General features: G+C 50.2%; 1 protein-coding gene across 1 annotated transcript in view; it reads left to right on the plus strand.

Moving 5' to 3' along the window:
- Window positions 1-25430, plus strand: part of ZBTB7C (zinc finger and BTB domain containing 7C) — a 90068-nt gene extending 64638 nt beyond the window's left edge. Inside the window, exons 3-4 of the mRNA XM_036403310.1 lie at window positions 17829-19022; window positions 24466-25430. Coding sequence (XP_036259203.1) covers window positions 17829-19022; window positions 24466-25102 — 1831 coding nt within the window. The 3' untranslated portion in view covers window positions 25103-25430. The remainder of the gene's footprint in view (window positions 1-17828; window positions 19023-24465) is intronic.
- The last annotated feature ends 765 nt before the right edge of the window (window positions 25431-26195 follow it).

The following is a 26195-nucleotide window of genomic DNA, read 5'->3' on the forward strand; positions in this document are numbered from 1 at the left end:
GGTCCAGTCTGCCCTTGGTGAAGGTCAAAGGAGAAAGAAGCCTTTTAGGTCTTGAGCAGGGTTCTTGGGGGTGTGTTTCTGCTCTGCAGACAGGGCAGACACTGTCTGAACAGCAGGAGTTGGCAGTAGTGAGAATTATTAAACTGGACTGTGGAGGCACCCATGAGCTTCACTGCCCATCCCTGTTTGCTCTCGAGGATATTCATGGATTTTTTGTGTTGTTCTGGAGTCAGGATGGGCGTAAGATCTTAGGGCTATGTTGCCTGCATGGCAGATGAGTGAGTGTGGCATTGTCCCCATTCACACAGGAGCTGCCCCCCCTGTGCAAAGGGCAGGGAGAGGAGGGATCTTTGGGGTGCATCTCCCTCTGTGTGTGGGGTGGGCACATCCTGGGGGACGTGTGTCACAGCCCGTGCCTGGTTCTGCATGTGGACAGGGCTGGCTTACAGTTTTGGGAGGCAGTGATGGATGAGAGGGCACAACAGCCTCCACTTCTGGTTCAACCCACAAAGTCCCTGTGGAATCAAACAATGATTTGGGTTGGAAGGGGCTTTTAAAGCTCGTCCAGTGCCACCCCCTGCCATGTGCAGGGACACCTTCCACTGTCCCAGGCTGCTCCAAGCCCCATCCAGCCTGGCCCTGGACACTGCCAGGGATCCAGGGGCAGCCACAGCTGCTCTGGGCACCCTGGGCCAGGGTCTGCCCACCCTCCCAGCCAGCAATTCCTAATTGCCAAGAGCCCAAAATCTGTGCCTGCCCTCTGGCAGTGGGAGCCATTGCCTGGGTGCTGTCCCTGCAGGCCTTGTCCCCAGTCCCTGGGCAGCTCTGCTGGAGCCCCTGGAGGCCCTGGCAGGGGCTCTGAGGTGTCCCTGGAGCTTCTCTTGTGCAGCTCAACAGCCCCAGCTGTGCCAGGCTGGCTCCAGAGCAGAGGGGCTTCATCCTCCTGGTCATTTTTGTGGTGTTCTCAATACCTGTTCAGTGTCTCATCCTGGGCTGCAGAAGACATTTGCAAACTGGCTTGAATCATTATTTATAGCACTGCACCCTTAGAAATCTCTCCTACCCAGCAGAAGGACATGTACCTCTTTTTTTGCCATAAAGCCTCATTTTTATTCAGTGGCATTCGGAGCAGAGTGGATCCAAGGGCTGGGGCTGTGTGTCGGATTTTTCCGTGCCTGGAGATTTACACCCGCACTCCTGCTGCCATTAAAGGTGCCCTGCTCCAAGTATAAATCAGACTGTGCTCTGGTGGATGCTTTATGTGTTTCCCAGAAGTCATGTGCAGAGGTAGGAAGGACCCACTGCAAATTTTGCACTGGCTTTTGGGGGCTTTTTTGAGTGCTGCTGGGGGAACACAACCACAGGGGGATTTATATTCCCTTTTCCTGAAGGGTTCACCATTGCTTTTTTTTTTTTTTTTTTTTTTTTTACCACCTTGGGCAAGAAGCTGTTTGGTTTGATTTAGGTTCAAATTTTATTTTTAAGCAAAATATGAGAAACACAGGAGAGGAAACCGCACTCTGTTCCTTAAAATTAGTGGCAGAAAAGACAGGGCTACAAAAATATTCTCTGATGCATGCATTTGATGAGCATGTACCTTGGCTAACACAGCATTGAGGAGCTCTGGGTGTCCAACAGGATTGCAGCTTTCCATCTAAAGGTGTTGTTTGTTTTTTTTTAACAAGGATTCAGCTCCTGGGCTTACCATGTCCTGTAGTCCATCTCTGTGTGTAAAATGTCAGCAGCTCACATTGGGCTCTGATTCTGCAATACCATTTGAAAGAGGGAGTTGAAACCAAACCCATCTCAGACCTCAGCCTTCCACTACTTACAAGGAGATGGTAAAAAAGGACAGAAGGAAACTTTTCACATGGGCAGATAGTGATAGGACAAAGGGGAATGGCTTAAAACTGGCAGGGAGCAGGATTAGATTGGACTTTGGGAAGAAATTTTTTCCTGTGAGGGTGGTGAAGCCCTGGCCCAGGGTGCCCAGAGCAGCTGTGGCTGCCCCTGGATCCCTGGAAGTGCCCAAGGCCATGTTGGACAGGGCTTGGAGCAATCTGGGACAGTGGAAGATGTCCCTGCCATGTCATGAGGTGTCACTGTGTGATCTTTAAAGTCCCTTCCATCCCAATCCACTCTGTGAGTCTCATGACCTACCTGAGGGAGCCTGTGTTCAAGGCCATGACTTGAGGAAAAACAAAAGAGAAAAGTTGTGGGTAATTTTGTCATCCACCTCCTTCTTTAATCCCCTTCCTGTTGCTCCTGACCCGGTGAGACAAGAATCTTTTTAATTCTCCATGCTTCGCCTACCCTGATTCATTCCTCAGCCTTCAACAACCACGGAGGAAGACTCCAAATCCCCCTTTTTCCCTTTTTTTACCCTCCACAAAAGCTGGACCCACCAGCAGCCACCTGGGCAGGGGGAGCAGCCCGGCTCTTGGCCGCGCTCGCGCACACGCCCACGGCACCGTTCCCTTGTAATTAAATCTCTTTTTTTCCCCGACTGGAAGGATCCTGCTATAAACAAGCGTTTTCTCTAACCATAATTGCGCCCGGCGGAGGGCACAGCTCTGCAATCACTCGGGGCTTTGTTCAGAGCCAGCGCCTCTGCCTCTCCTCAGGTATGCCAGCAATGCCAGCGGAACTCCCCGCGACCTGACATGAGTCCCAGGGCAGGGCTTGCAAACACAGGCAGTGGTCAAAACGGGGCTTAAGTGCCTTTATAAATATTTTGAAGAGCTGGCTTGGAAAAGGAAAGTCCCCGGCGTGCGGCGGTGCCGGTGTTTCATCCAGCGCTGGTGCGCGGCTTTGAAGTGTGGTGTGAGCAAGCTGCTGGGCTCCTGCCCATCCCTGGGAAGGACTGGGTGAACAAAAATATACGTATCTGTACGTTTAGAACTATGCAAGAGATTGTATCCACACCCCTTCTGGCTGTGTGTCTTTGTGGACAAACAGAGGAGGGTAGAAATTAACGTGCTGCAGAGGGGTGTTCTGTTCATGTGGTGGATGTATGGAACTACATCAGGTTGGTTAGGGAGATCCACAGGTGGGAGGTGAGGTTGGGGGAATGGATAGGTAGATGCTTCCAAGTGTCTGGTTTTATTGTAGCCCCTTACCTGACGAGTTTTTCTGTCCTAGAGAATCATCACTGCAATATATTTAACCAGAGGCTGTCGTATTTGTGCTGTGGAGGGAGATGCAAAGCACGGACAGTGAGATGGCAGGCCAAGTGGGGTGAAACGCTGATATTTTCCCACCCAGGACAAAAAGTAGGTCCTAGGATAGTGTGAGTGGTTCCACATGTGCGCTGTTGCTCTTCAGAACATTGCCCAACAATAAACACACACCCAGAGCATCCTCCATTCCTTTGCTCAGGAGGTGAATCAAACCTGCACCCTGGGAAGAGTACAAAGAAGCAGCCATGTGCTCCCCATGCACGTGCAGTGCCCTTTTCCACCCCACAAGCCCTTGGTGTGTTGCTGTTGTGTTAAACATCTGCTTTTTTTTTTTTCCCTCTTTTTTCTCTTTTTTTGGTGTAAGAGAGCAAGGCAGCTGCTCCATAAAATAATCTGTGTAAGAGCTGAGAGCCAAAACATCCAGAGGTGTGGATATCACTGAAGAATTTGGGTGGGAAATGCCATTAAAGGTGATCTGATTCCACCCCCTGCCATGAGCAGGGACACCTTCCACTGTCCCAGGCTGCTCCAAGCCCTGTCCAGCCCGGCCTTGGGCACTGCCAGGGATCCAGGGGCAGCCACAGCTGCTCTGGGCACCCTGGGCCAGGGCCTGCCCACCCTCCCAGCCAGCAATTCCTAATTGCCAAGAGCCCAAAATCTGTGCCTGCCCTCTGGCAGTGGGAGCCATTGCCTGGGTGCTGTCCCTGCAGGCCTTGTCCCCAGTCCCTGTGCAGCTCTGCTGGAGCCCCTGGAGGCCCTGGCAGGGGCTCTGAGGTGTCCCTGGAGCCTCCTCTTGTCCAGGCCAAAGATCCCCAGCTCTCTCAGTCTGTCTCAGTATGTCACAATGCACTGCAAGTTTGATCTCTAACATTTTCTCTGGAAGTTTAGCACTTTAACTGGACCAGCCTAGTCAGACTTGTACCATTTCCCCCTGAGCAGATGCAGTCAGAGCTGTACAGATGTTGCCTTATGCACCCAGCTGTGCCACTGGAAGATAAGCCTCTCTTCTGGAGTTTGCTGCTGGATCCATACTCCAGGAGCACCGGCCAAGTTCTCTTCACCCAGCTGCCCATAGCAGGTTGGAAGAAATCTGATTGCTGCTTTTTCCTTAGCAGAAATTTGGATTTTCTTAACACCTTAAAGGCTGAGCCTTGTGGAGCAGTTACCTCTGGCCTAGAAGTGGATGAGAAGCTGGGGTTCCTTTCTCATGGCTCTAGCACATCCTGGATCAGAAGAGAGCATCTCCCCTCAGTCTTGAAGTGCTCTGTAGGGGCAAATGTGTGAAAGGGGATCATGTGCCTTGATAAAAGATGGTTTTTCAGTGGTGTAGCTATCTTCATTCTGCACTCCCATATCCCTTCCCTGGAAGAGTTCCAGATCATGTTGGATGGGGCCTGGAGCAGCCTGGTCTAGGGGAAGGTGTCCCTGCCCATGGCAGGGGCTTGGAACTGGATGAGCTTTAAGGTTCCTCCAAACCATTCTAGGATTTGTGACCTCCATGGTGGCTCCAGCACAGAATCCCAATGAAATTCAGATCACTCTACTCCATCTGTCCTGCAGACCACTGTAATGTCCTGATCCTCTTTGTGCTGGTGCACATCCAGAACAACATCAGTTAAATCCTGGGAGTCAATCCAAAATTACCCCAGGATAAATAAGAATACATTTTACCCAGAAAAGCCCCTCAAAAATGTAATTCAGTTCCAGCAAGGCCAAGTTGAGGCTGTAGGCAGTGCCCTGTAATTCAATGACTCCTTTGGACATCCCCTTTGAGCTGAGGCATGTGAGCAGCTTCCCTCTTCCCTTGAAGCTGTTTCCTTGTAAAGCCTCTGTGAACTTGTGCATGTGTCAATGTTATGGTTATCACACATGTAATTTCATCTGACATTGTAATGACAGCATGGGGAGTTCAAAATGTAACAGTAAATATAGTTGTTAGGGGAAAAAAAAATACCAACATCCTAGCCCATCATCCTGAATGCCTCTTCACGTCATGGGAGGGATGCAGACAGACTCCAAACACCATCAGCATTTCTGGGTTCCAGTTGGAAACTGCCTGGAGTTCAGCATAGGCCAACACAAACAGGCGAGACTGTCTCTCTCTACATGTCAGGGCTGCCTTTTCTCCTCCTTTTCCCTGTTTTGTTTTTTGTTTTGTTGTTGTTTTGGAAGAGGCACCCCTCTAAAGAGGGGAGAGGCTGGGAGTTCTCCCTGCTTGCTTGGGGTGTTTGGTAGCCTGTGGCACGATGCATCCCAGATCTTGCACTCACCCTTGGCCGAGAGCTGAGTCCTGACTCGACCCCTGATTATTTTTGAGTGCTGTTGGTTTGTGATGCTGTATTGAAGGGTCATTTGCCAATTCCATTATAAGCCTCATTTACAACTCAGCTGGTTTAAATCAGATCAGACTGTGAGCTGGCATGTGCAAAGAGTCAGCTGGGACACAGGACTTGCCTGCTGAGGGACCTGATCCCACAGACCCCCTTCTTGCTTGCAGAAGCGTCGGTTAAAAAAGTTAATCCCACTGATTTTCAGTATTATTTTTTTTCCATGTGTTTGAGAGAAACATCTAAGCAGTGGATATTTTTCTTTTCCTTCTTCCAGGGAGAGTTCAAATGTGTTTTTTTTCTGTTGGTTCTCCACCAGCTTTGACTATATTTACCAAGCTGGGCATGGGTGGGCCCGGCCGGATCGCACGGATTGCTCAGGCGGGTGAGGCTTTGCAGAAGCTGAGGGCTGAGCTGAGGACTCAGCTGCTGTTTAGCTTGCAACCAGCTTGGCAGAGAAACCAGGGACTTGGCACACAGATGGAGCTAAGATACAAATGAAATCTGAATCTGACCCCAGATCTTCAGTTAAATTGCTCTGTAACTCTGAGAGCTGGATTAAATCATCCCTGGAAGACAGGGAGTTACCTCTGGATATTTGGTGCTTGGGCCATGCTATAAGGTTATGCCCATATATTACCTGTGGTCTTCAGAGAGCTCATTAGATGGCTGGTTTACATATAAAAAGTCCGGATGAAAGTCTCATCCCCTTTCCCTGACCATCCTGTGCTGAAACCTGGCAGTATTTCAACCAGAAATGCCCAGCTTAAGAGTTAGGGATGTGATGCATCTCACTGGGGCTTCAGTGTGGTCAGGACAATGTTGGCTTGCAGAAAAAATGGTCATGGGACCACAGAATCATCAGATGGCTTGGGCTAGAAGTGACTTTTGAAGGTCATCCCATTCCAGCCCCCTGCTCTGGGCAAGGACAGCTTCCACTAAACTGAGTCGCTCCAAGTCCCGTCCAGTCTGGACTTGAATGTTTCCAGGGATGGGGCAGCCACAGCTTCTCTGGGCAACCTGTGCCCATTTTTTACACCCCTCATCATAAGAGTTTCTTCCTCCTAGCCAGTCTGAATCTCCACTCTTTCTGTTTAAAGCCATCACCTCTTGTTTCCATGGATGGAGCATCTTGTGAAGCTGCTCTTTGGGGCAGCAAAGGATGGAGAGATGCAATATTCACCCACTCTAACTCCCCTCTCTGATGGGATAGGGCCTGTAGGTGACTCAGGGGAGACACTCACAGGTAACATCTGTGTCTGTTTGGTCTCTTCTCTGAGCCAGGGTCCTGAATTTTCATCCTGTGTTGGGTTTGACTGTGACACCACCACACAAGCCCAGGACTATCATTCTGCCCATGGTTCAGGTGATGGGGTGGTGGTGCTGGAGGGGCTGTGTCTTTGCAAGATGGATTGCCATTGCAGGATGAGATGCTCTGCACAGGCACCTTCCATGAACACACCTGTCCAAAATCCACCTCATGTCTATGTGGGAACTCTTCCAGCCTAGCCATAGCACGGGAGCTCGTGTGTTTAGAGCTCCAGGACTGAAATGGCAATTACAAACCAATGAGGCTGCAAGGGCTCTCATGAGAGCCGAGCAGGAATAGAATATTTTGAGTTATGCCAGAGTTAAATAGACCAATTTGAGATACCTTTCTCCTAAATACCTGTGGGATTTATGAGCCTAATGAACGGCAACACGGTGTCAGCAGCGCAGGGCACAGTGGGAGTTGAAAGGAGAAGCTGAGCTCGTGTTACAGGGCTTAGCCCAAACCAGGCAGGGCTTTAGAGAGGTGCTGAGCTGCTGAGGTTGTCCTCCTGAGAGAGAGGACAAAGCTCCTGCCTCTGCCTTGCTGTGAGTCTGGAGATACCTCAGGCTTGGCAGCATCTTGGCCAGCACATGGGGATGATTGGGTGCTCCTCCTGGAGGTTGATGCTGGGGGACTGAATTCAGATCAGCAAGAAACCCCCCCAGAAAGGGGTGTGTGCCACTGGGGATGCCCAGTGATGCTGCCAGGGAGCCTGGGCAGGGTCTGGAGGAGCAATCCTGCCCGGGCAGGGGATGGGGCGCAGCTGCTGCCAATGCCACTGCCGAGCTGAGCTTCCCACCCCTCCGCTGCTGGAGCCTGCCTGTACCTGCTCCCAAGCCGATATTAAGCCTGCTCAAACACTGCACCGCCTTCTCCTCACATTGTTTTCTGTACCCCACACCCAGCACCAAAATAGCGATAACCCCCCCTTCCCCACCCTCCCGCGGTGACTCAGGCTGGCGAGCAGGCACACATCTGCTTCTGATTTAATGTGCGAGCGCTCTGACCCTTTTATTTTTGTTCCCAAAGTCCTCCCATCATCGGTGGCTTTCTCTCTGGGGGCGAGGTGGGTGGGGGGAGAAGAGGAGGGGAAGCTGGATCCCCATCCTTCGTGCTCTGCTTTTTCAGAGCCCTCAAAAAATGTATTTATTTTGGAGCTGTGTTTTCATGAGCAGGCTGGTGACAGCCTCACCCGGATCCGAGTCCAAGTCCCTTGCAATCCTGTCCACTCCGGAGGGACGCCAGCCAAGCCAGTTTTCCATGGTTAAGCTGGGCACATTTTTCCGCTGTGGTTGGTTGGTTGGTTTTTCTTTTTTTTTTTTTTTTCTTTCTTTTTTTTGTTGGTTTTTTTTTTTTAATTTTTCTTTTTGTTTTTTTGTCAGGAAGCAAACCCACCCAGTGTGTGCGGGCCGTTTAATAGGAGCCCTTTTTTTATTACAATTTCTTTTCCTTTTTCTGGCTCTGAAGAAGAACAGGACGAGAGAGAGTGAAGGGGCTGGCGTGTTTTCTCAGGAGAGTTCAGAATGGGAGGAAATGGCTTTTTTGGCTATTTTTAAGGCCATGCTGGAAGGAGGTACCTACCACTGATGTGCTCATTGGATTGCAATGCTGTGTGTTAATAGGGATGTATCCTATATATGTCTCCTATGTCACTCCCTGTAGCAGGGTCTGGGCACAATGGGAAGGTGTTAGAGGAGAGTGGGTGCACACACATGGGCAGAAATGCCACCCACAATGTCACATACCTCATGGACCTTCATCTGTCTCATGTCAGAGCTGCTGGGGAGACCAGCAGCCAGATGTTCAGCCGTACCCTGCATGGGCATATCTCTGGTGGGGATTTTCCTCTTGCTTTCTCTTTCTTTTCCTCATTTTGGTGGTGTGGGAGGGGTAGCGTGTCACTTGAGGTGTGAATGAGTTTCCATGAGAGTGGGGTGGTTGCAGAGGATGTCTGGAAACCCTCTTGTTTCACTTAACATATTCCCCCTTCCCACACGTGTTTTGAGTGTGTGCATATAGATTTGGGTGGGGGGGAGACACTCACCCAGCATCATTGCCTGTATCAGCAACGTCGTATTAAACATGGACAGGAGACCATCAAGGCCACACAGAGCTGTGTAGACAGGGTTTCCAGGGTTTCAAGAAAATGGGTTTCAAGGAAAAAAAAAAAGGATCTTGAGCATCTTCAGCCGTGCAGCACCTTCTGGAGCCTCAGCAGAGAGGAGCAGTAGGAAGCTGATGCCCAGAGCACCATCCCCCCAAGCTCCAGACCTCCAAAGAAATGCTTGAATGGGGGGACAAGAAAAGACTGTGGTCACTGTGTGACCACTCTGTAAAGTCTTCTCTCTGGTACCTGCCTAGATGCTGTGGTTAATTAATTTGCCCCTGCTCTGTGTGTGGATGAAGCCCTCAAAACACCATCTGGAGCCAGGTGGTGCCTTTGATGTAGCTCCACTAATTATTTATATTTATTTGACCATTTATCACCAGGATGCCCCTTTGCCAAGGCCTGCTCAGCAGATCAGATGGCATTTGTCATGCAGCATGCAGACTTCATCAAGCTGCCACCCAGAAGTGACCTGGAGCTCCTGATTTTGGAGCTTTATATAAATTCTGAAACTGGGCAGTGTGGGCAATTTAAGGAAGCTGGGAAAAGGAAACCAAAGTGAAAACATGGCCCTTCAATTACAGCAGGCACTGAATTCTATTCTGGCCCTGACAGGGCTGGTGTTGGTGTTTATCTGGGCCTGAGAACTGGTTCCAAGGAAATGGGAGGGGCATGGGACTTGGTGATGTGATCACCAAGTTGGTTTTGGGTTGGGAAGGATCTTAAAGATCAAGTAGTTCCAACACCCTGCCATGAGCTCAACCTGTTCATCACCCTGTGCCACCCAAGAGCTCAACGTCAGCCACAGGTTCCTCCCCAGAGAGAAACTGAGGACAGAAGGTCGAGTTTTATATGGACCAGGGTCAGGTCCTGGTGGTCATGGAGCAGCAGCACCCAACTGTTCAGCAGGCTGAGGGGTGATTTGATTCATAATTTGCAATTTTGCCAGATCATATCTGTATGCAAACAAATGATGAAGTGCAGAGTACTTCATTTGTAGGCTCTGGGTCGCTGGAGTCAGCCTGCAGGGATGGATTTGTTCAAAGGTGCACATTTGCTGAGGTGTGTAAAGAGGGTTTAAAAATTCCCTGGGATGGATTCACAAAGGATGGATTCACACAGGAGCTGCTTTGGCCTCCACATCCTGGTGAGCAAATGAGTGGCACCTTCCTAAGCAAATAATCCCCGTGGAGCTTCCCAAGTGATGTTGTACCAGAGATTCCAGCAGATCTCCAGTACTGATGTGCCCCAGATCTGCTTGGCTGGATAAACTCCTGCATGGATTTTGGAAACTGGGAAGATAAAGGGTTGTTGCTGGGATCACTGGAAACTCTGAAGGTATTTCTAAAGCACCTTTTGTTTTGGACTCCCTGATGGGACTTCAGTGAATATGGTTTTTTTTGTGGCCTGCTTATAGGAAACTGGTAGTTCCAGCTGGAAAAAAGGTCAGTTTTATATAGTATGTGCAAATATAAATAGTTCACATAGGCTCAACTTGCCAGCCAGATGTTGGTAAGGATGAATCCTTGTATGCCCAAGGATTTTGTTCAGAGATTAGTATGAATTCTGACAAGTCCAGTAAGTAATGAAGAAATAGCAGGGTGAAGGTCACCCCTGTGATTTCACTCCCTGAAGCCTAACCACTTTAATTATGTGATCAGACCACGCTCGACTTCTGGGTCTTTTCCATCTCACACATCCTGTGGAGCGCTGGGCTCCTTGGCCACCCCTCTCCTCTGGCACCAGAGGGAGGTCTCCATCTGTGTCAGCATCCCAGGGACTCTGCTTGCCCTTTCCCCTGGTGTCCCACAGAGCATCCCTTCAGACTGTGCTGAGCTGTTCCCTTTGCACAGCTGTTCCCTTGCCAGGAGACCTGCGGGGTGATGCCACCTCTGCACCCACCCCCGGGGCTGCCTCCCCATCCGTGCTGCCAGCGAGGAGAATGCCACCTTCTGTGCATCCTTCCTCGCCAAAGCGTCGCTTTGGAACCATCTTCCCTCTTCTGCTCTGTCCAGATCCTAGCAAAATCCATGGGGTTTTGGCGTTATCCTCATTTCTGTGTGGATGAGCTCAATTGAAAGCTGAACACCCCAAATGTTCCCAGCTCAACCCCGTGTCTCCCAGACTGGTCGCAGTTCCTGGAGCGGTAAAACCCTGCTGGTGTTGCTGTGAGGTGGTTCCCTCACACAGAGCCACCTTTGGGTCTGCAGAGGGGTGGTGTCCCTCAGAACAATCTTTGGGTCTGCAGAGGGCTGGTATCCCTCAGGACTGTGATGATTTCCCTTGCACAGAACCACCTTTGGGTCTGTAGAGGGGTGGTGTCCCTCAGAACCCTGGTGATTTCCCTCCCCCAGAACCATCTTTGGATCGGCAGAAGGCTGGTATCCTCCAGAACTGTAGTGATTTCCCTCACACAGAACCAATTTGGGTCTGCAGAGGGGTGGTGTGTCTAGGAACCATGGTGATTTCCCTCCCCCAGAACCACCCTTGGGTCTGCAGAGGGCTGGTATCCCTCAGAACTGTGGTGATTTCCCTCACACAGAACCAATTTGGGTCTGCAGAGGGGTGGTGTCCCTCAGAACCACCTCTGGGTCTGCAGAGGGGTGGTGTCCCTCAGAATTCCAGCGATTTCCCTGCGAGGGAGGCAGCGGTCCGATGTCGCCACATTTTCCTCGTCGTTCCAGGCATCCCAGGGAAGTGATTGAAGGGCAGGGAGCTCTCTGCCCCACCTTCCTGCTGGAGGGCAGAAACGCTTGCTGCTGGGGTGGGTGGTTTAATAACATGTTCTTCTGGAGACAAGATGTTCAGAGGGGAGGTGTGCCCCCATAGTAAGGAATAAATATAAAGGCAACATTCACCTTTTTTAGGTTTTACACCTTCCTTCTTTTTCAAATAAAAAGGTAATCCCACCTCTCTGCTTGCCTTCAAATAGGCATTTGGGGATCCCAAGTCTTTCTTGGTGTTCCCAGTTGGAGTGAAGTGCTTGGCCAAGGCAGTGGTGTTGTCCCTGTGGGGCTGGCTGTGCATGGGGTGTCAGTGTGGGTGGCTTTGCTCAGGGACATTTGCACAAGGGACTTGCTCAAGGTTGTGGATGCAGGAACAGAGCCTCAGCATCCCTATTCCACCAAAATAGAATCAGAGTTTGGTTTGGGTTTGAAGTGACTGCTGTGTCCAAGCCCCATGCCATGGGCAAGAACACCTTCCAGTATCTCAGGTTGCTCCAAGCCCTGTCCAGCCTTGTCCTGGGCACTTCCAGGGATCCAGGGGCAGCCACAGCCTCTCTGGGCAACCTGCGCCAGTGTTTTTCCACCAAGTAACAGGAGCAGGAGTGATCAATCACTGGCCAGCATACCCCAGTGAAAGAAGCTGTAATATTTTGACAGATTACGGTGATCTCACATGCACATCTTAATTGCCTCATTATGAAGAGACACAAATAAAACTTGGGGGGAAAGAAAAAAATAACCCACATACATTTATGGGCTGATGGATGTAGCAGGCAGGTCTGCACATCCATGGGTGGATGCAGAGGGAGAGCAGCCAGCCCACCCTGGCTGCTGCCTCCGCTCCTGCAGCCTGGAGCAGGGATTGGGAAAGAGGTGCAGGTAGCAGAGCAGCAGAGCCAAAGCATCTGAGCCTCAGGGTGCTGAGTGCCCTGGGCTGGGGAGGTGGTGCTAGAAAATAAATCAGAGTGAGGAAAGGTGTTGAGATCTCCTCCTGACTCTCCCGTCCTTGGAAGTGTCCCAGGTCAGGCTGGACAGGGCTTGGAGCAGCCTGGGACAGTGGAAGATGTCCTTGACCATGGCAGGGGGTGGAAAGAGATGAGCTTTAAGTCCCTTTCCAACCCAAACCATTCTGAGATTCATTCTGTGGGTCTCTGACTCCCTCTCCTGACAGGGTCAGCAGCCTGGGGTGGCCTGGCATGCTCAGCACCCCAAAGCCTGGTTCTGACACCTCTGGGATGCTCTGCTGGGTGGTCTCATGCTTCAGGGGTAAAGCTGGAATTCCTCCAGGGGTTTTGTGTCAGCGAGGACCGAGGGATGCTCAGGTAGCGGGGGCCAGCAGCTGGCTGGGATGGGGGAGCAGTGGTCAGGGATGTTCAACCCCCAGCCTTGACCCTGGCCTTGCACCCTGAATCCCTCTACACACACAGGCTGGGTGAAGGGAGGAACTGGAGGCACCTTGTTTTGCCTGGAAAAAGGACATTTTGACACCAGGAGCAGGCAGAGATCAGCCAGAGCCTGAGGCTCCTTCCTCCACTGTGCTGAATGCAGAATGAGCCTGGCATGGGGGGGCAGCTGCTTTGCATCCCCTGCTTGCCCTGGGGCACCCCCATATCTTGGGGGGGCAGTCCCACAGAGATTCACTGGAGGCACAGAAAAAAGAAACACAGTCAGGAGCCAGCACTTACCTGAGGGAAAATCACAGCAAACAGAAGGCCAAGCAATGCGCATTTTAAAGGGAGATGCTCAGAAAATCTCAATGCAAATAACAAAAATATAAAATAAAAACACAAAAAAATATGAACATATACAATATTAATGCAAAATTATAAATATCTAAAATATACAAATAATAAAATATTAATGTACCAGAATATTAATATATTAAAATATTAGAGTATTAAAATATTGAAACGCTGCAATTATGTTGCATGCCAACAAGCAATTAAAAGCCAAAATTGCCATCTCCCAGCCAAGACTCAGAGTGTGAAGCGCTGTCCCCGTGGATGGTATAAGGGGACATCCCCCATCCCTGACACAGCCCTGAACCAGCAGCCACACCTCGCACAAGCCTGGGCTCCCCCTGGCAGCCTTTATCTCCTCCAAGGGCTCGGCTTTCCAGGGCGTTGTCACCGGGGCTGAGGAAGGAGATGGGAAAGGGAAGTGCTGGTGAGGAGCCCTCACAGGTCACAGGTCTCTTGCTCCTGCCATTGAGCAACACTGAGACCCGGGGGCAGGATCCTGTCCCTCCCCAGGGCTGGCACATCTTTCCAGGGCTGCTCCGAGCTGTGCCAGTGCTCCACTTCCACCCCTACAAACAAGCAGAGGCAACACCAGTTTGCTTTATCTGTTTTCTGTGCATATGTCTTTATAATCTATTGAGTGTACTTCTGGTTTTTACTTACCACGGTGCTAAAATCAGCATTTCGCCTCTCTCTGGTATTTCAGTTTTACATTGCAGGTTTGGAGATGCTGAGATCCTTCAGTATTACAGTGAAGGAGGTTGGAGAAAAAAAAGATTATTAAAGAAAAAAAAAAAAAAAGAGGTTTTGAGCAGCAGAGTGTCTGGATGAGCTTTGGGTAACCCAGGGAGTGCACGTTGCAGGTGGTTTATGATAATGTAGTCCCTGGCTTGTATTTGGCGTTTTTCACACAAAAAGAGGACAAATCTTAGCTCCCCGAACCCCTCTTTTTTTTCCTGTTGCAGCTTCAGGTGTCTAAATCTGTTGGCAGAATGTTGGGGGAAGCAGTCCAGTATCCCACCACCATTTTTTTATAAGTGGGGCTTTTCCTGGCAAGAAAGTAATGAATGAGTTTTAAGCATGACCATAAATGCAATGTTTCACAACGTCATCTGCAGAATACATTTATTTTAGGTGCCCTCCACCCTTTCCACCATCTCCCTCCAGTTTATTTTAACAATGCTGTAATTTTCTATTATAAAATGGGATTTTGCTGTTTAACTCTGTGTCGCCTGCTCAGCATTTGTGTGTGTGTGTGTGTGTGTGTGTGTGTGTGTGTGTGTGTGTGCATGCACTGGTGACATTTGTCACCATCAGATGCTATTTTTAAGCCTGTTATTATTGAGGACCCCACCCTTGGCTTGGGGATGGGAAGGGGGGAGTGCAGGAGGAGGGAGAGGAGGGAGGGGAAGGAAGGAAAACGTCAGCCTCAGCACACTTCCAGCCTCTGGCCATCAACCTCCCCGGGGGCATGGGAACCATAAGGTCATTTCTCAAGCTCACTGAGCTCCAGAGCTGTCAAACCACCCCGAGAGTTTAAAAAATGCAAATGCATGCAAATGAATGGGCTGTTTCTCTCCCTCTCCCCCCCTCACCCCCGGTTTAAATGACATGAATCACCTTCAATTTTGCCAGCATCCTGTAAAGTTATCGGCTTGCCTAAATGCTGCAGTTAACAGAACCACATCTCAGGAGGACCAGGGAGGGATAAGAAAGGAAAAATAGCTCGTTTCCACCAAAACCCCGTAATTTTAAAAATATATTTTATACATATAAATCATATGTAACTATGTATATAATCACCCCCTAATCTCCCAATTCTAATTTTTCTTGCTGTCGAGCAAATAACCCACTAATTAGGGAGAATGAAGCTTAATGTCCAGAAAAAACCCTCTATAAAAATGTTTCTCAGGGTAGTCTGATATTCTGCTGTTCTGATTTTTGGCACTTAGGGTGATCTGGCAGTGAAAAATGAAAATAGAAAGACACATTCCTTCATGCAGGAAGCTCCTTTAACACTCAGGCTCCTTCCAAACAAAAATAAACGAGTAGATGATAAAAACAGCAATAGAAATTTAATTGCTCACGCTTATTATTTGGGATACAAAGCCCTAGAAAGGAAGCTGTCTTTTCCTCCCTGGCTCAGAGGTTATTTATTATCTTACACTCCACTTGGAGAAGGTATTAGATTTACTGTCACTTATTGGCGATTTTCAAGGAGGATTTGATACAGAGCTGGTCGGGATCGCAGAGGAGCGTTGCTGGTTAACATGGTTAAGCACAGCACACTGTAATGAATCAATTTGTTTCAGACAACAGACGTAATTAGCGTGGAGGTAATGGGCACACCATGGGATGAGGGGCTGGAGCATCCTCCCTCCGCTGAAAATGGCCGGAGCTGGGTGTGATTCCTGGTTCCTCTGCCCAGCTCCAGGCTAGGGGAGCTGGCTGGAGAGGGCTCCCGTGGCTGGGGCTGCCCTCCAGCCCCTGTGAGGTTCCCTGAGCATGGGCAGCTGGACACTGTCCCCCATCCCTGTGAGGCTTCCCTGAGCATGGGCAGCTGGACACTGTCCCCCATCCCTGTGAGGTTCCCTGAGCATGGACAGCTGGACACTGTCCCCCATCCCTGTGAGGCTTCCCTGAGCATGGGCAGCTGGACACTGTCCCCCATCCCTGTGGCTCCCTGCAGACCTGTGGTCCATCACCTCCCTGCAGGTTGCAACATCCTCCAAGACCTTCACTCTCTGCCTCCCACACACCCGCTTTTGGCAGTGCTGGCTAGGTGTGGGGGAGATACCTACAAGGTCTCCCTGGGGAGGGAGGAAAAGGGAGACAGCGTTCCTTTTCCCACGGGAATGTTTCCTGCTGAGTCTGATCCCCTCTACAGGCCTCCCAGGCTTCCCAAGGGTTGCTGGCCAAGGTGAAGCACAGGTTTTCATGGACAGCCTCCATCAGACCAGACTCTTTCCATCCCCGAGGCAGCTGGGAGGGCAGGAGCCAGCTGAAGAAAACCAGGTCCCCACTGGTGGCTTGGAAGGAGGTTTGGAATCAGCAGAGCCAGAAACTGAGCAGGGAAGGATAGCCAGGACATGGCAGTGGATCCCAGGAGAGCTGCAGATGTGGCATGGTGTGCAATTGGGGAACCTGCCTGATGGTGTCAGCCTTGCAGAAGGGATGGAGTGGGGCTGCAGTTTTGCTTTCACGTGCCCTGAGTTCTCCTGGAGATTAACTGCTCTGTGCCTTGGCTGTGAACCAAGTGTCTACCTGCAGCAGGGCCAGGGCTGGTAGAGGTGACACTGCATGAACACATGCTCTGTGTCCTGGGGGTTTCCAAGGGTTAGTGTATTCAAAGTTATTCTGTCTGTTTGATGTATTCTGTCTGTGAGGGGATTAATGTATTCGTCGCCTGCTGGAGGAAATCGCTTTCCTTTCCTGGGATTTCTCATGTGGAAGGGCTACTGGAGCCATGTGAAAGAGGAAACATCTTACAGATTAAAAAATGGCAAAAAAAAAATAAAAAAAGAATCAGGTTTTCCTCTTGGGTGTGGGCTTTTTACTTCCGAGTTTTCCTTTGAAGCTAAAGCTGCTCTAGCAGGGGAAGCGGTCTGCCAGATGCACAGGGCATTTTGATACCATGCTGACAAGTCCAAGCAGGATTGGGAATGGAGAGAGCTCAGCTCATGGGAAGAGATAGTAAACAACACTCTGTGTCTGGCCAGGTCCTTGCTACCTGGTTGTCTTCCTCTGAATGTTTAGGTACACACTGTGACACAAATCCTTGCTTTCCTCCCCATTCCCAGATCCCTCAGGAGGACATTCCTACGTGGCATGTCCCCATGTGAGGTGACATGTCATAGCTTCCAGGCATGAAGTAGAACTGGAGATCCATGAGGATCACTCTCCTGCTGCAGCAGGAAGCTGTGACCCTCCTCTCTGGGATGTCCAGTTGTACCAGCCCCAGGAACAATCACGTAGATGAGATGGGCACTCCCTGACTCATCTCATTCAAGCAGAGTAGGTGCTGCCTCTTGGCAGTGTGAAGCAATACAGCATCACACTTTCCCCACACAGCTCCTGGCAGGGCAAATCCAACGTGTGCCTGGAACAATGCTGGCTCCAGGAGGACTCAGAAGAAATGTGGTGGGTAGGGAGTCATTGCACAAGGTTCCTGGGGGAGGGGTGTGAGAGAGAAGAGGGAGCTTGTGGTGATTGTGAAAAGGTGAACAGGGTGGGAATTGAGAAGGAGATGAGGAGATGGGGAGGGAAGCAGAGGATCTGGAAGGAGCTGAAGGTGGCCTGGAGATGCACTGAGACATGCAGGCAGGAGGTGACAGCAGGTGAGGTAGAGGAGGGAAGGACTCGGGAGAAGGCAGCATCCTTTTGGCATTATCAGTTGGCAATGCCCTGCTAACGCTCTGCTGTTGGTGCTTTGTCCTAGGGCACTAAATGAGAATATGGCCAATGGCATTGAAGATCTTATCGGGATCCCATTCCCGAACCACAGCAGCGAGGTGCTGTGCGGCCTGAACGAGCAGCGGCACGACGGGCTCCTGTGCGATGTCATCCTCATCGTGCAGGACCAGGAGTACCGCACCCACCGCTCCGTCCTGGCTGCCTGCAGCAAGTACTTCAAAAAACTCTTCACTACCGGCACTTTAACAGACCAGCCCTATGTTTACGAGATTGACTTTGTCAAGCCTGAAGCACTTTCTGCCATCCTCGAGTTCGCCTACACCTCAACCCTCACCATCACCACCTCAAACGTCAAGCACATCCTCAGCGCCGCCAAGATGCTGGAGATCCAGAGCATCATCAACGTCTGCCTTGAAATCATGGAGCCCGACAGGGAGGCCGAGGAGGAAGATGACAAAGAGGATGACGACGACGATGAAGACGAAGATGAAGACGAGGAGGAAGAGGAAGAGGAGGAAGTGGAAGATTTTGTCAACCAGGAGAACCTAGCTGATGTACAAGAAGTAAGCTGCCACCAAAGCCCTTCTGAGTCCGATCTCACCGAAGAAGCTTATACAGAAGCACCTAAAGATTTTCCAAATCACTTCCCAGCCAGTAACTCCTCTGGACACTTGGGCATGATACGAGACTTCTCCATAGAGTCCTTGCTGAGTGAAAACTTGTACCCTAAGGCAAACATCCCAGAACGGAGGCCAGCTCTGTCTCCTTTCGCCCCCAGCTTCTTCCCCCACCTGTGGAATGGTGACTTTAACTCCTTCTCCCAGCTGGAGGAGCCACAGGTAGACAACGGCCCCTTGGATCTGGTGATCAAAAAGAGGAAGATCAAGGAAGAGGAGGAGAAGGAAGACCTGCCTCCGCCTCCTTTCCCTAATGACTTCTTCAAGGACATGTTTGCCAACACCCCAGCAGCTCCCTTAGGGCATATTAAGGCAGAGACTGACTACAGCGCTTATCTCAATTTCTTAAGTGCTACCCAGTTTGGAGGAGTTTTTCCCCCATGGCCTCTGGAGGAAGAGAGGAAAATAAAGCCCAAGGCATCCCAGCAGTGTCCCATCTGTAACAAAGTCATCATGGGGGCTGGCAAGCTGCCCAGGCACATGAGGACCCACACGGGGGAGAAGCCCTATATGTGCAATATCTGTGAGGTTCGCTTTACCAGGTGTGTGTTGGTCACCTCTGACATGTGTGGGGAGTGGGGTGGTGGCTGGAGGGGCCACATCATAACCCATGACTGATTTCTCTGCTGCTCATCAGAGAAAACTCACCAGAGTTTTTGTCCCAGAATAAAAGTAGGGAGGAAAGCAGGGCATGATCTCTGTCCCTTTAGAAAAAAAAAATTAAAGGGGAGGAAGGGAGGGTGGAGGAAGAAAAAGAACCTACTGATTTTTGTGGGTTGTGGATGACATCCACAGCTCACTGGATCCATCCCCTCGCTGGACAAAAGCTTAAATAAGTAACAGGATATTTTCAACCCCACCATAGTTCACCACAGTGGGACCAGAGTGAGCTGGAAAACAGATGGTCAAACAGCCAAGGACGCTTCATCTCTAATGTGCTGAGAGATGCACTGAGTTGGGAGGGCCATTTAGCCACAGGATGTAATTAGTTTGGGTTTGCACTTTTTGGCATCAGTATAGACCACAACCAAGTTGCACACATTTGGACGTGACAGTATCTGGGCTCTCTGGGCTTTCTGGGGCTGGAGTGGCCCTAATTATCATGTCTTAGTAGTGCAGTTGGGGTCTCGGTCTCTTCCCCAAAGTAACAAATGACAGGATAAGGGGAAATGTCCTTAAGAATCACCAGGGGAGGTTTAGATTGGATATTAGGAACAATTTCTTCATGCAAGGCACTGTAACAGCCTGTCCAGGGCAGTGAAGGAGCCCCCATCCCTGAAGGGATTTAAAAGATGTGTAGGTGTGACACCTGGGGACGTGATTTGGTGGACTTGGCAGTGCTGGGGGAACAGCTGGACTCACAGAATCATGGGATGGTTTGGGTTGGAAATGGCTTTAGAGTTCATCCAGTTCCACCCCCTGCCATGGCCGGGGACACCATCCACTATCCCAGGTTGCTCCCATCACTGTCCAACCTAGCCTGGGACACTTCCAGAGATGGGACAGCTGCAACTTCTCTTGCCAAGTTGTATTTAGCTGTGCAAATCAAATGTTCCAGCCTGAAACCGTGCTCTGCAAAGCTGGGCAAATTTAATCGGTGAGCGGAGACAAATAGATTCCTGGACCTGCTCTTGCTGAGTGTAATTAATATCTAATGAGAACAATCTTTACCATAATAATAAAGCTTTCTGACAAGAGCATGGTATTTCAGCTCCTGGCTGCATGTGAGAGAGAGAGAGCCCTATTAAGCTGGGGTGAGAAAACCAGAGGAAAATAATCTGCGCAGTAGGCAGAGGCGAGCTCCTGACAATGGCCGGACACCTGGGGTGCTCCTGCATTCAGCCTGTCTTTTCTTCTCCTGTCCCTATGATAATATTCGAATGGAAGATATGCAGATGATGAGAATTTGACCTGAAAATAAATTTCCATGCTCCCCTCCATTAACACAGCAGACACCATATTATAATGCGGGGAGCATCGTGCCTCGGGCGGGCATGTGCAGCGTGAGCCAGCTCACCCTGGTATTTGCAGGGGAAAGGCCACTGCATGGTGATAATTCTTGCCTGCAGGAATTTGGATCTGGCTCCTGCTGGTGCTGCATCCCCAGGTTAGCACTGTTGTCTCTGTGGGTGTGGTGGCCTCTCGGACTGGAGGGACAGCCTGGCCAGCCCCATCCTGTGGTCCCTGTCGCTCTCTTGTGTGTGCTGCTGCAGGTGCTAATTTTTGGATGAGGGAATAGCCTGCCTAGATCCATCACTGACATCTGCCCTGTAACAGGAATATAGAGCTGAGCCCTCCCAGAGGGCTCCCAAAGTCCTTTACAGGCAAGGGCAGCATTGTTCACTTAGTTTGGGGAAACTGAGGCACGACGCCTAATCCAGATGGGTTATATCAGCATGGTGGAGGTTGAAAACTCCACGCAGAGCTGGCCTAGCATGACTCATTACTAATACAGGACTAAACCTGGTATTTTCAACATCCCCCATGTGCTCAGCAGCTTCTAAACACAGGGCACAGGGGTAGAGGGACTTCATCCAAGGGGAAAAAAATCAAAAAAACTGAGACTTGCCCAACAGTGCAGTCTCCCAACACCACTGATGAAAACTGGTCTTGTGGGTCACTCTGTGCAGAGCTGGGTCCTAGAGGGTCTTTTCCTTCTTTAGCACCCTGAGCAAAGCAGATGTCTTAAAATATTGATTTGTTTTTAAATGTGTTTGGAAGGATTTTGAATAGCGTGCAGCTAATTGGCTTTGTTTGGGGTGGGGTTTTCTTAGCTGTTTTCATCATTACTCTGGTGTGTGAGAGCTCTCTTTGAGGAAAAGGTGTAGTTTTAAGCAAAGTGGAGTGATTGAGATGCAGAAAGATAATTCTACTGGGATTTCCGGAGTGCTGCCACTCGCATTATGTGTTTTGCTCTCGGGGGAGGGGGGGAAAATCCCATGCTTCTGAAAGCATTGGACTTGCACCCACAGTGCCTTCACTGGGGAGATGCAAGCTCAGGTGGTCCCTTCTGGGGTCCCCTGGGAGAGAGGGTGCAAGGAAGCAGAGGTTCCCAAATGGAATTTCAGTATGAATCAGTCCTTTGCATTACTTCTGCATGTAAGGCACTGTGGAGGTGAAAATCTGCTGGGGAAATGAAGATTTATTTTCCTGGGTGAGGAGTGCCCCAGCCTCCCCAGCAGATCCTTCCCCTCCACATCAGTGGGATCTCTTATCCCTCAGCAAGAACCCTACGTGCACCTGGACCTGCCACTCCTGCTGCCCACGGACATCTGATCACAGGAAGCAGGACTTCATTTAATGGCTCATTAATTATTTTTTCCTTAAACAAAGGCTGCTCAGCTTCTAGTCTGCTGTTCCACCCTGCTAGAACTCCAGAGAAAGCTGCAAATATTTCAGCTTTTCCACCAAGACCACCCCAGAGTGCTCAAGGAGATACTGTTCCAGCTGGAAAGGTTAACATTATTTGTTCCTATTATTTGTGTTGTGACAGCTCACAGAGCCCTAATCGCTCTCCTAATGCAATTGCATTAAGGTTATTCACACACAGAGTGCGGATCTCCGTCGGAGCGAGCCTCCAGCCCAGCTCCCAGCTCACAAACCCCGTGTTCCCCATGGCACATCCCCCTGGGGTGCTTCAAAACAGAGCACCTCACCCCCCCCACCCCAGCCTCTGAGCAGCTCCACAAACCTCCCTTGCATTCCCTGGAGATGCTGCCAGGGCAGGGAGGATTGGGTTTCTCCCCGTCTGCTGCCGGAGATGGGTAATAGCCTGAAAAGAGCTTTGCCTGTGTGTACATTATGCAGTCCTGGCACGCAGCGTGTTTATTAGGAAAAGCGATCCTGCTAGGTTAAACATTACCTACAGAGGTTTAAATTAAATTATAGGTGGGGTCGGCAGCTCTGCTTTTTATTAACACTCCCCCCCTCCTTTGCAGCACGAGCCCCCGCGCTCATCCGCGCGCGACTTCGCCATTCGGGGTGAAATTTCCCTGCTGCTGCTTTGTCTGTTGCTGAGCACTGGCTCCAGCCCTTCCAGAGAAAATGCACCTTTGTGAAAACCTCGGGCTAGCACCAGCTTGAAAAGTGCCACAGTGGGAAGTTGCCCTGAGCTTGGCACAGGGACTGAGAGATGCCTTTTTTTCACGTCTCCCTAAAAAATCTGTAGGTGCAGGGCCAGGCTGGGATCAGTGTCCCAAGAGCAATACAGCATCCTCTGGTGAAGAAGTCACTCTCCTGCTAGGGATACTCCTTTGCATCTTTGATCCTGAGGGACTGGTGTGCCGGGATGCCCAGCCCAGAGCTGCATTCCTCATGGTGTGGCCAACACCTCTGTGCTGCTGGGCATGTCACCAAAAACTGTTTCAATATGGGCTGGGTGGCAAAAACTAGTTCAGAGGCAGCACCTTGCAAGTGTTCAGGGCTTGACCTGGCAGAAGAAACAGATTTTTGTCTGGTTTTTATGTTATATAAATTAAATCATCATAATACATATTAACATTATGTAATTTATAATATAATTATATTTTAAAACAATAATGAATTATATATTCTTTACTGTTTATATTAAAATACACCGTATAGTATTTTTGACATATCTGTAATATATAATATATATTTTATATCTAATAATGAAATTACTCCACAGGTTCTACATATTATTAGCCTCAATAGTAGCGTGTTGGAGGGTTCATACTGAAATAATTTTGGAAAGCAATATGAATTTTCCCACTTTGCTCTTTACTTGAACACCACTGGTGCAATCCAGGAAGCAGTGTTCAGCTCAGCTGGGCCATAAGCAGCTTCACTTTTTTATAATCATTCTCTTAAACTGTGATTTTGGGTTTTTTTTGGTTTTTGGCTGCAGAAGGAAACATTTATTTTTTGGGGGGGAAAAAGCAGTGATTGGATTGCCCGTATGGGAAAGCATTCTCGCTTTTAGATGTTCCCCTTAAAAAATACATATATAAATATTTGTAAATAAGTGCTATTGGGGTGGATATTACACTTTTCCATGGCTGGACTTGAAAAACTTCTCCAAACTATGTGGGAGGTTGGATGTGTGCTGGCCTTGGAGACCCTGGCAGGGAAGGGCAGAGTGCCTGGGTGCTGCACCTCTGGCAGCATCACCCCGTGTGCTGCTCCTGCTCTAAAAGAAGGCTCCTGAGACACCATGTGGTCAGTGCAAGAATAAAAGGAGAGGAAAATCGGCTCCAAGAGGGACTGAATTTAAGCAGTATTGTCCTGCATTTCCAGGCTCTCGAATCCCGGCTGATTTCGTTATTTGCAGGCCGGAACAGAGCTGTATTTATGTAATAATCCCAGATATAGTTATATATAGATGTATTCCCGTATTTAGAATCTTGCTCTTTACAAATGTGTGGAAGGAGGATGTAGCCTAGTGGGGGTCAGGCTCTTCTCGCAGGGAACAAGGGACAGAACAAGAGGGAGCGGCCTCAAGTTGTGCCAGAGAAAGCTGAGCTTGGAAAATCAGGAAAAATGTCTTCCTGAAAGGGCTGTCCAGCCCTGGCACAGCTGCCCATGGCAGTAGTGGAATCTCCATCCCTGGAGGCATTTAAAAGCCATCTGGATGTGGCACTTGGGGACATGGGTTAGTGGTGGCCTTCACTGGCGGTGTGGTTGGACTTGATGATCTTAGGTCTTCTCCAGCGTTAATGATTCTGTGTTTTTTGAGTTTATTACAGGGATTTTTTTTTCCCCTCCAATTTAAGCTGTTTTGAACTCTCTGGGATGGGCTGCAAACTCCTGACGTGGAGGGCTCTGTTTGTATGATGTTTTAGTGCCCAGGAAAGAGGAGGCAAACGCAAACATCACCCTGCAAGACCATCCATACATTGGGAGAGGCCCCAGGATGAGCTCCCCACCTTCCCATCACCCTGATCCCAGCCGGGGAGCCAGTCCCAAAAAGAGCAATCCCAACCCTTCCAGCCCACACCGCCTGACCAAGCACCTTTTCTTTTGCAGGCAGGACAAGCTCAAAATCCACATGCGGAAGCACACGGGCGAGCGGCCTTACCTGTGCATCCACTGCAACGCCAAGTTCGTGCACAACTACGACCTGAAGAACCACATGCGCATCCACACGGGCATCCGGCCCTACCAGTGCGAGTTCTGCTACAAGAGCTTCACCCGCTCCGACCACCTGCACCGCCACATCAAGCGCCAGAGCTGCCGCATCGCGCGGCCCCGGCGCGGCCGCAAGCCGGCGGCGTGGCGGGCGGCCGGCCTGCTCTTCGCCCCCGGGGGCCCGCCCGTGGAGAGCGGCTTCGTGATGCCGCCCACGCTGGAGGAGATGAGCAGCCACCTCGGCAGCACGGCCATGTGCCTTCCCGGGCCCAGCCCCAAGCACTTCCTGAGCGGGGCCAAGGCGCCCTTCAGCCTGCAGGAGCTGGAGAGCCAGATTGAAGAAACGCAGATGAAGCTCTTCAGGCGGGCCCAGATGGACATGGAGAGGAACGCGGGCATCTTCGCCTTCGCCCTGGGCCACAATGAAAACCTCGCTGCCCAGCCCTTCTTCCCTCTCCCCGACCCTTGGAGCACAGGCTTCAGTGGCTTGGCGGGGCTTGGCCACGTGGCTCCCATCTCAGAGGCCAGCAACTAAACCCGCGCCCGGTCCCACCATGCAACTGCTCCCATCCCAACAAGGCAGCCCGCTCCCCTGGGCTCCCACCCGCCCTTCTGCATCATCAGGCTCCCGAGAAGCTCTCTGTCCTCTCACTGCCCTGGGGCTTGGGGCACGAGGCCGTCCCTGGGGCGAGCAGGGCATGGGCAGGTGCGGTGCCCCGTGGCCACCGGCACTTTAGACTCCGCACTTGGCTTTGGGGCCGTCAGGCACTCCCTGTCCCATCCCTCCACTCATGGCTCCATCTGGGAAGGCCAGGCCAGGACTGCTGCTCTCTTCAACACCCCCAGAAATGTCACTTGCCTTAGTCCAGGGCTCGGCCATCACCATGAGATGGCTTTTCTGTGGGAAATGTTCCCCATTTTCCCGCGCATGGAGCTCGCTGGATACTGACAAGCCGTCCAGACTTGGGTTTGTTATGTTGCATTCCTTGGCCCTTTTGGTCAAAAGGACTTTTGTGTTTTCTTTCTGGTTTTATTTTCTTTTCTTCTTAATTAATTCCCATGTCTGGCAACAATGTTTATTCTACAAGGGATAAGGGGGAGGTCTAGCAGCCTTACTGGGAGAGGGAGAGAGGGAGGATACTGGCCACTGCCTTTCTCAGCAGTATATCAGATTTACAGGGCTGGTGAAAGCCCTGACCTGCAGCATGAGTTGGGACCTTAAAAACATTAAAAACATAAAAAAAAAAAAAAAAAAAAAAAAAAAAAAAAAAATGGAGATTGAACACCTAGCGCAAAGCTGGGTGGAAAAGGGGGATTTTACTTATTTTGGTTCTTTAGCTATTTCAAAGTTTCAAAAGGAGAACCAAAGCCTATTTTGAGTATTTTAACTTCAGTTGCTTGAAAAGGTGAAGGAAAAGTTTTGGAAGAATCAGTAATATTTCGATACTGAGCTTTTATTAAACCCTTGCTTTGAAAAAATGAACCAGTGGGAATTTTGAAATGAAAAAGTCGTTTCAAACCAAAGAGTCAGAATTCGCTGCCGCTGACCATTCTGAAATGTCTGGGGTTCTGTCCTTAATTCCCTCAAATTCTTATGTGATAGTGATGAGAAAAGTTTACAACACACT

The sequence above is a fragment of the Molothrus ater genome, chromosome Z (genome assembly GCF_012460135.2).
Source record: "Molothrus ater isolate BHLD 08-10-18 breed brown headed cowbird chromosome Z, BPBGC_Mater_1.1, whole genome shotgun sequence".
Taxonomy (NCBI): domain Eukaryota; kingdom Metazoa; phylum Chordata; class Aves; order Passeriformes; family Icteridae; genus Molothrus; species Molothrus ater.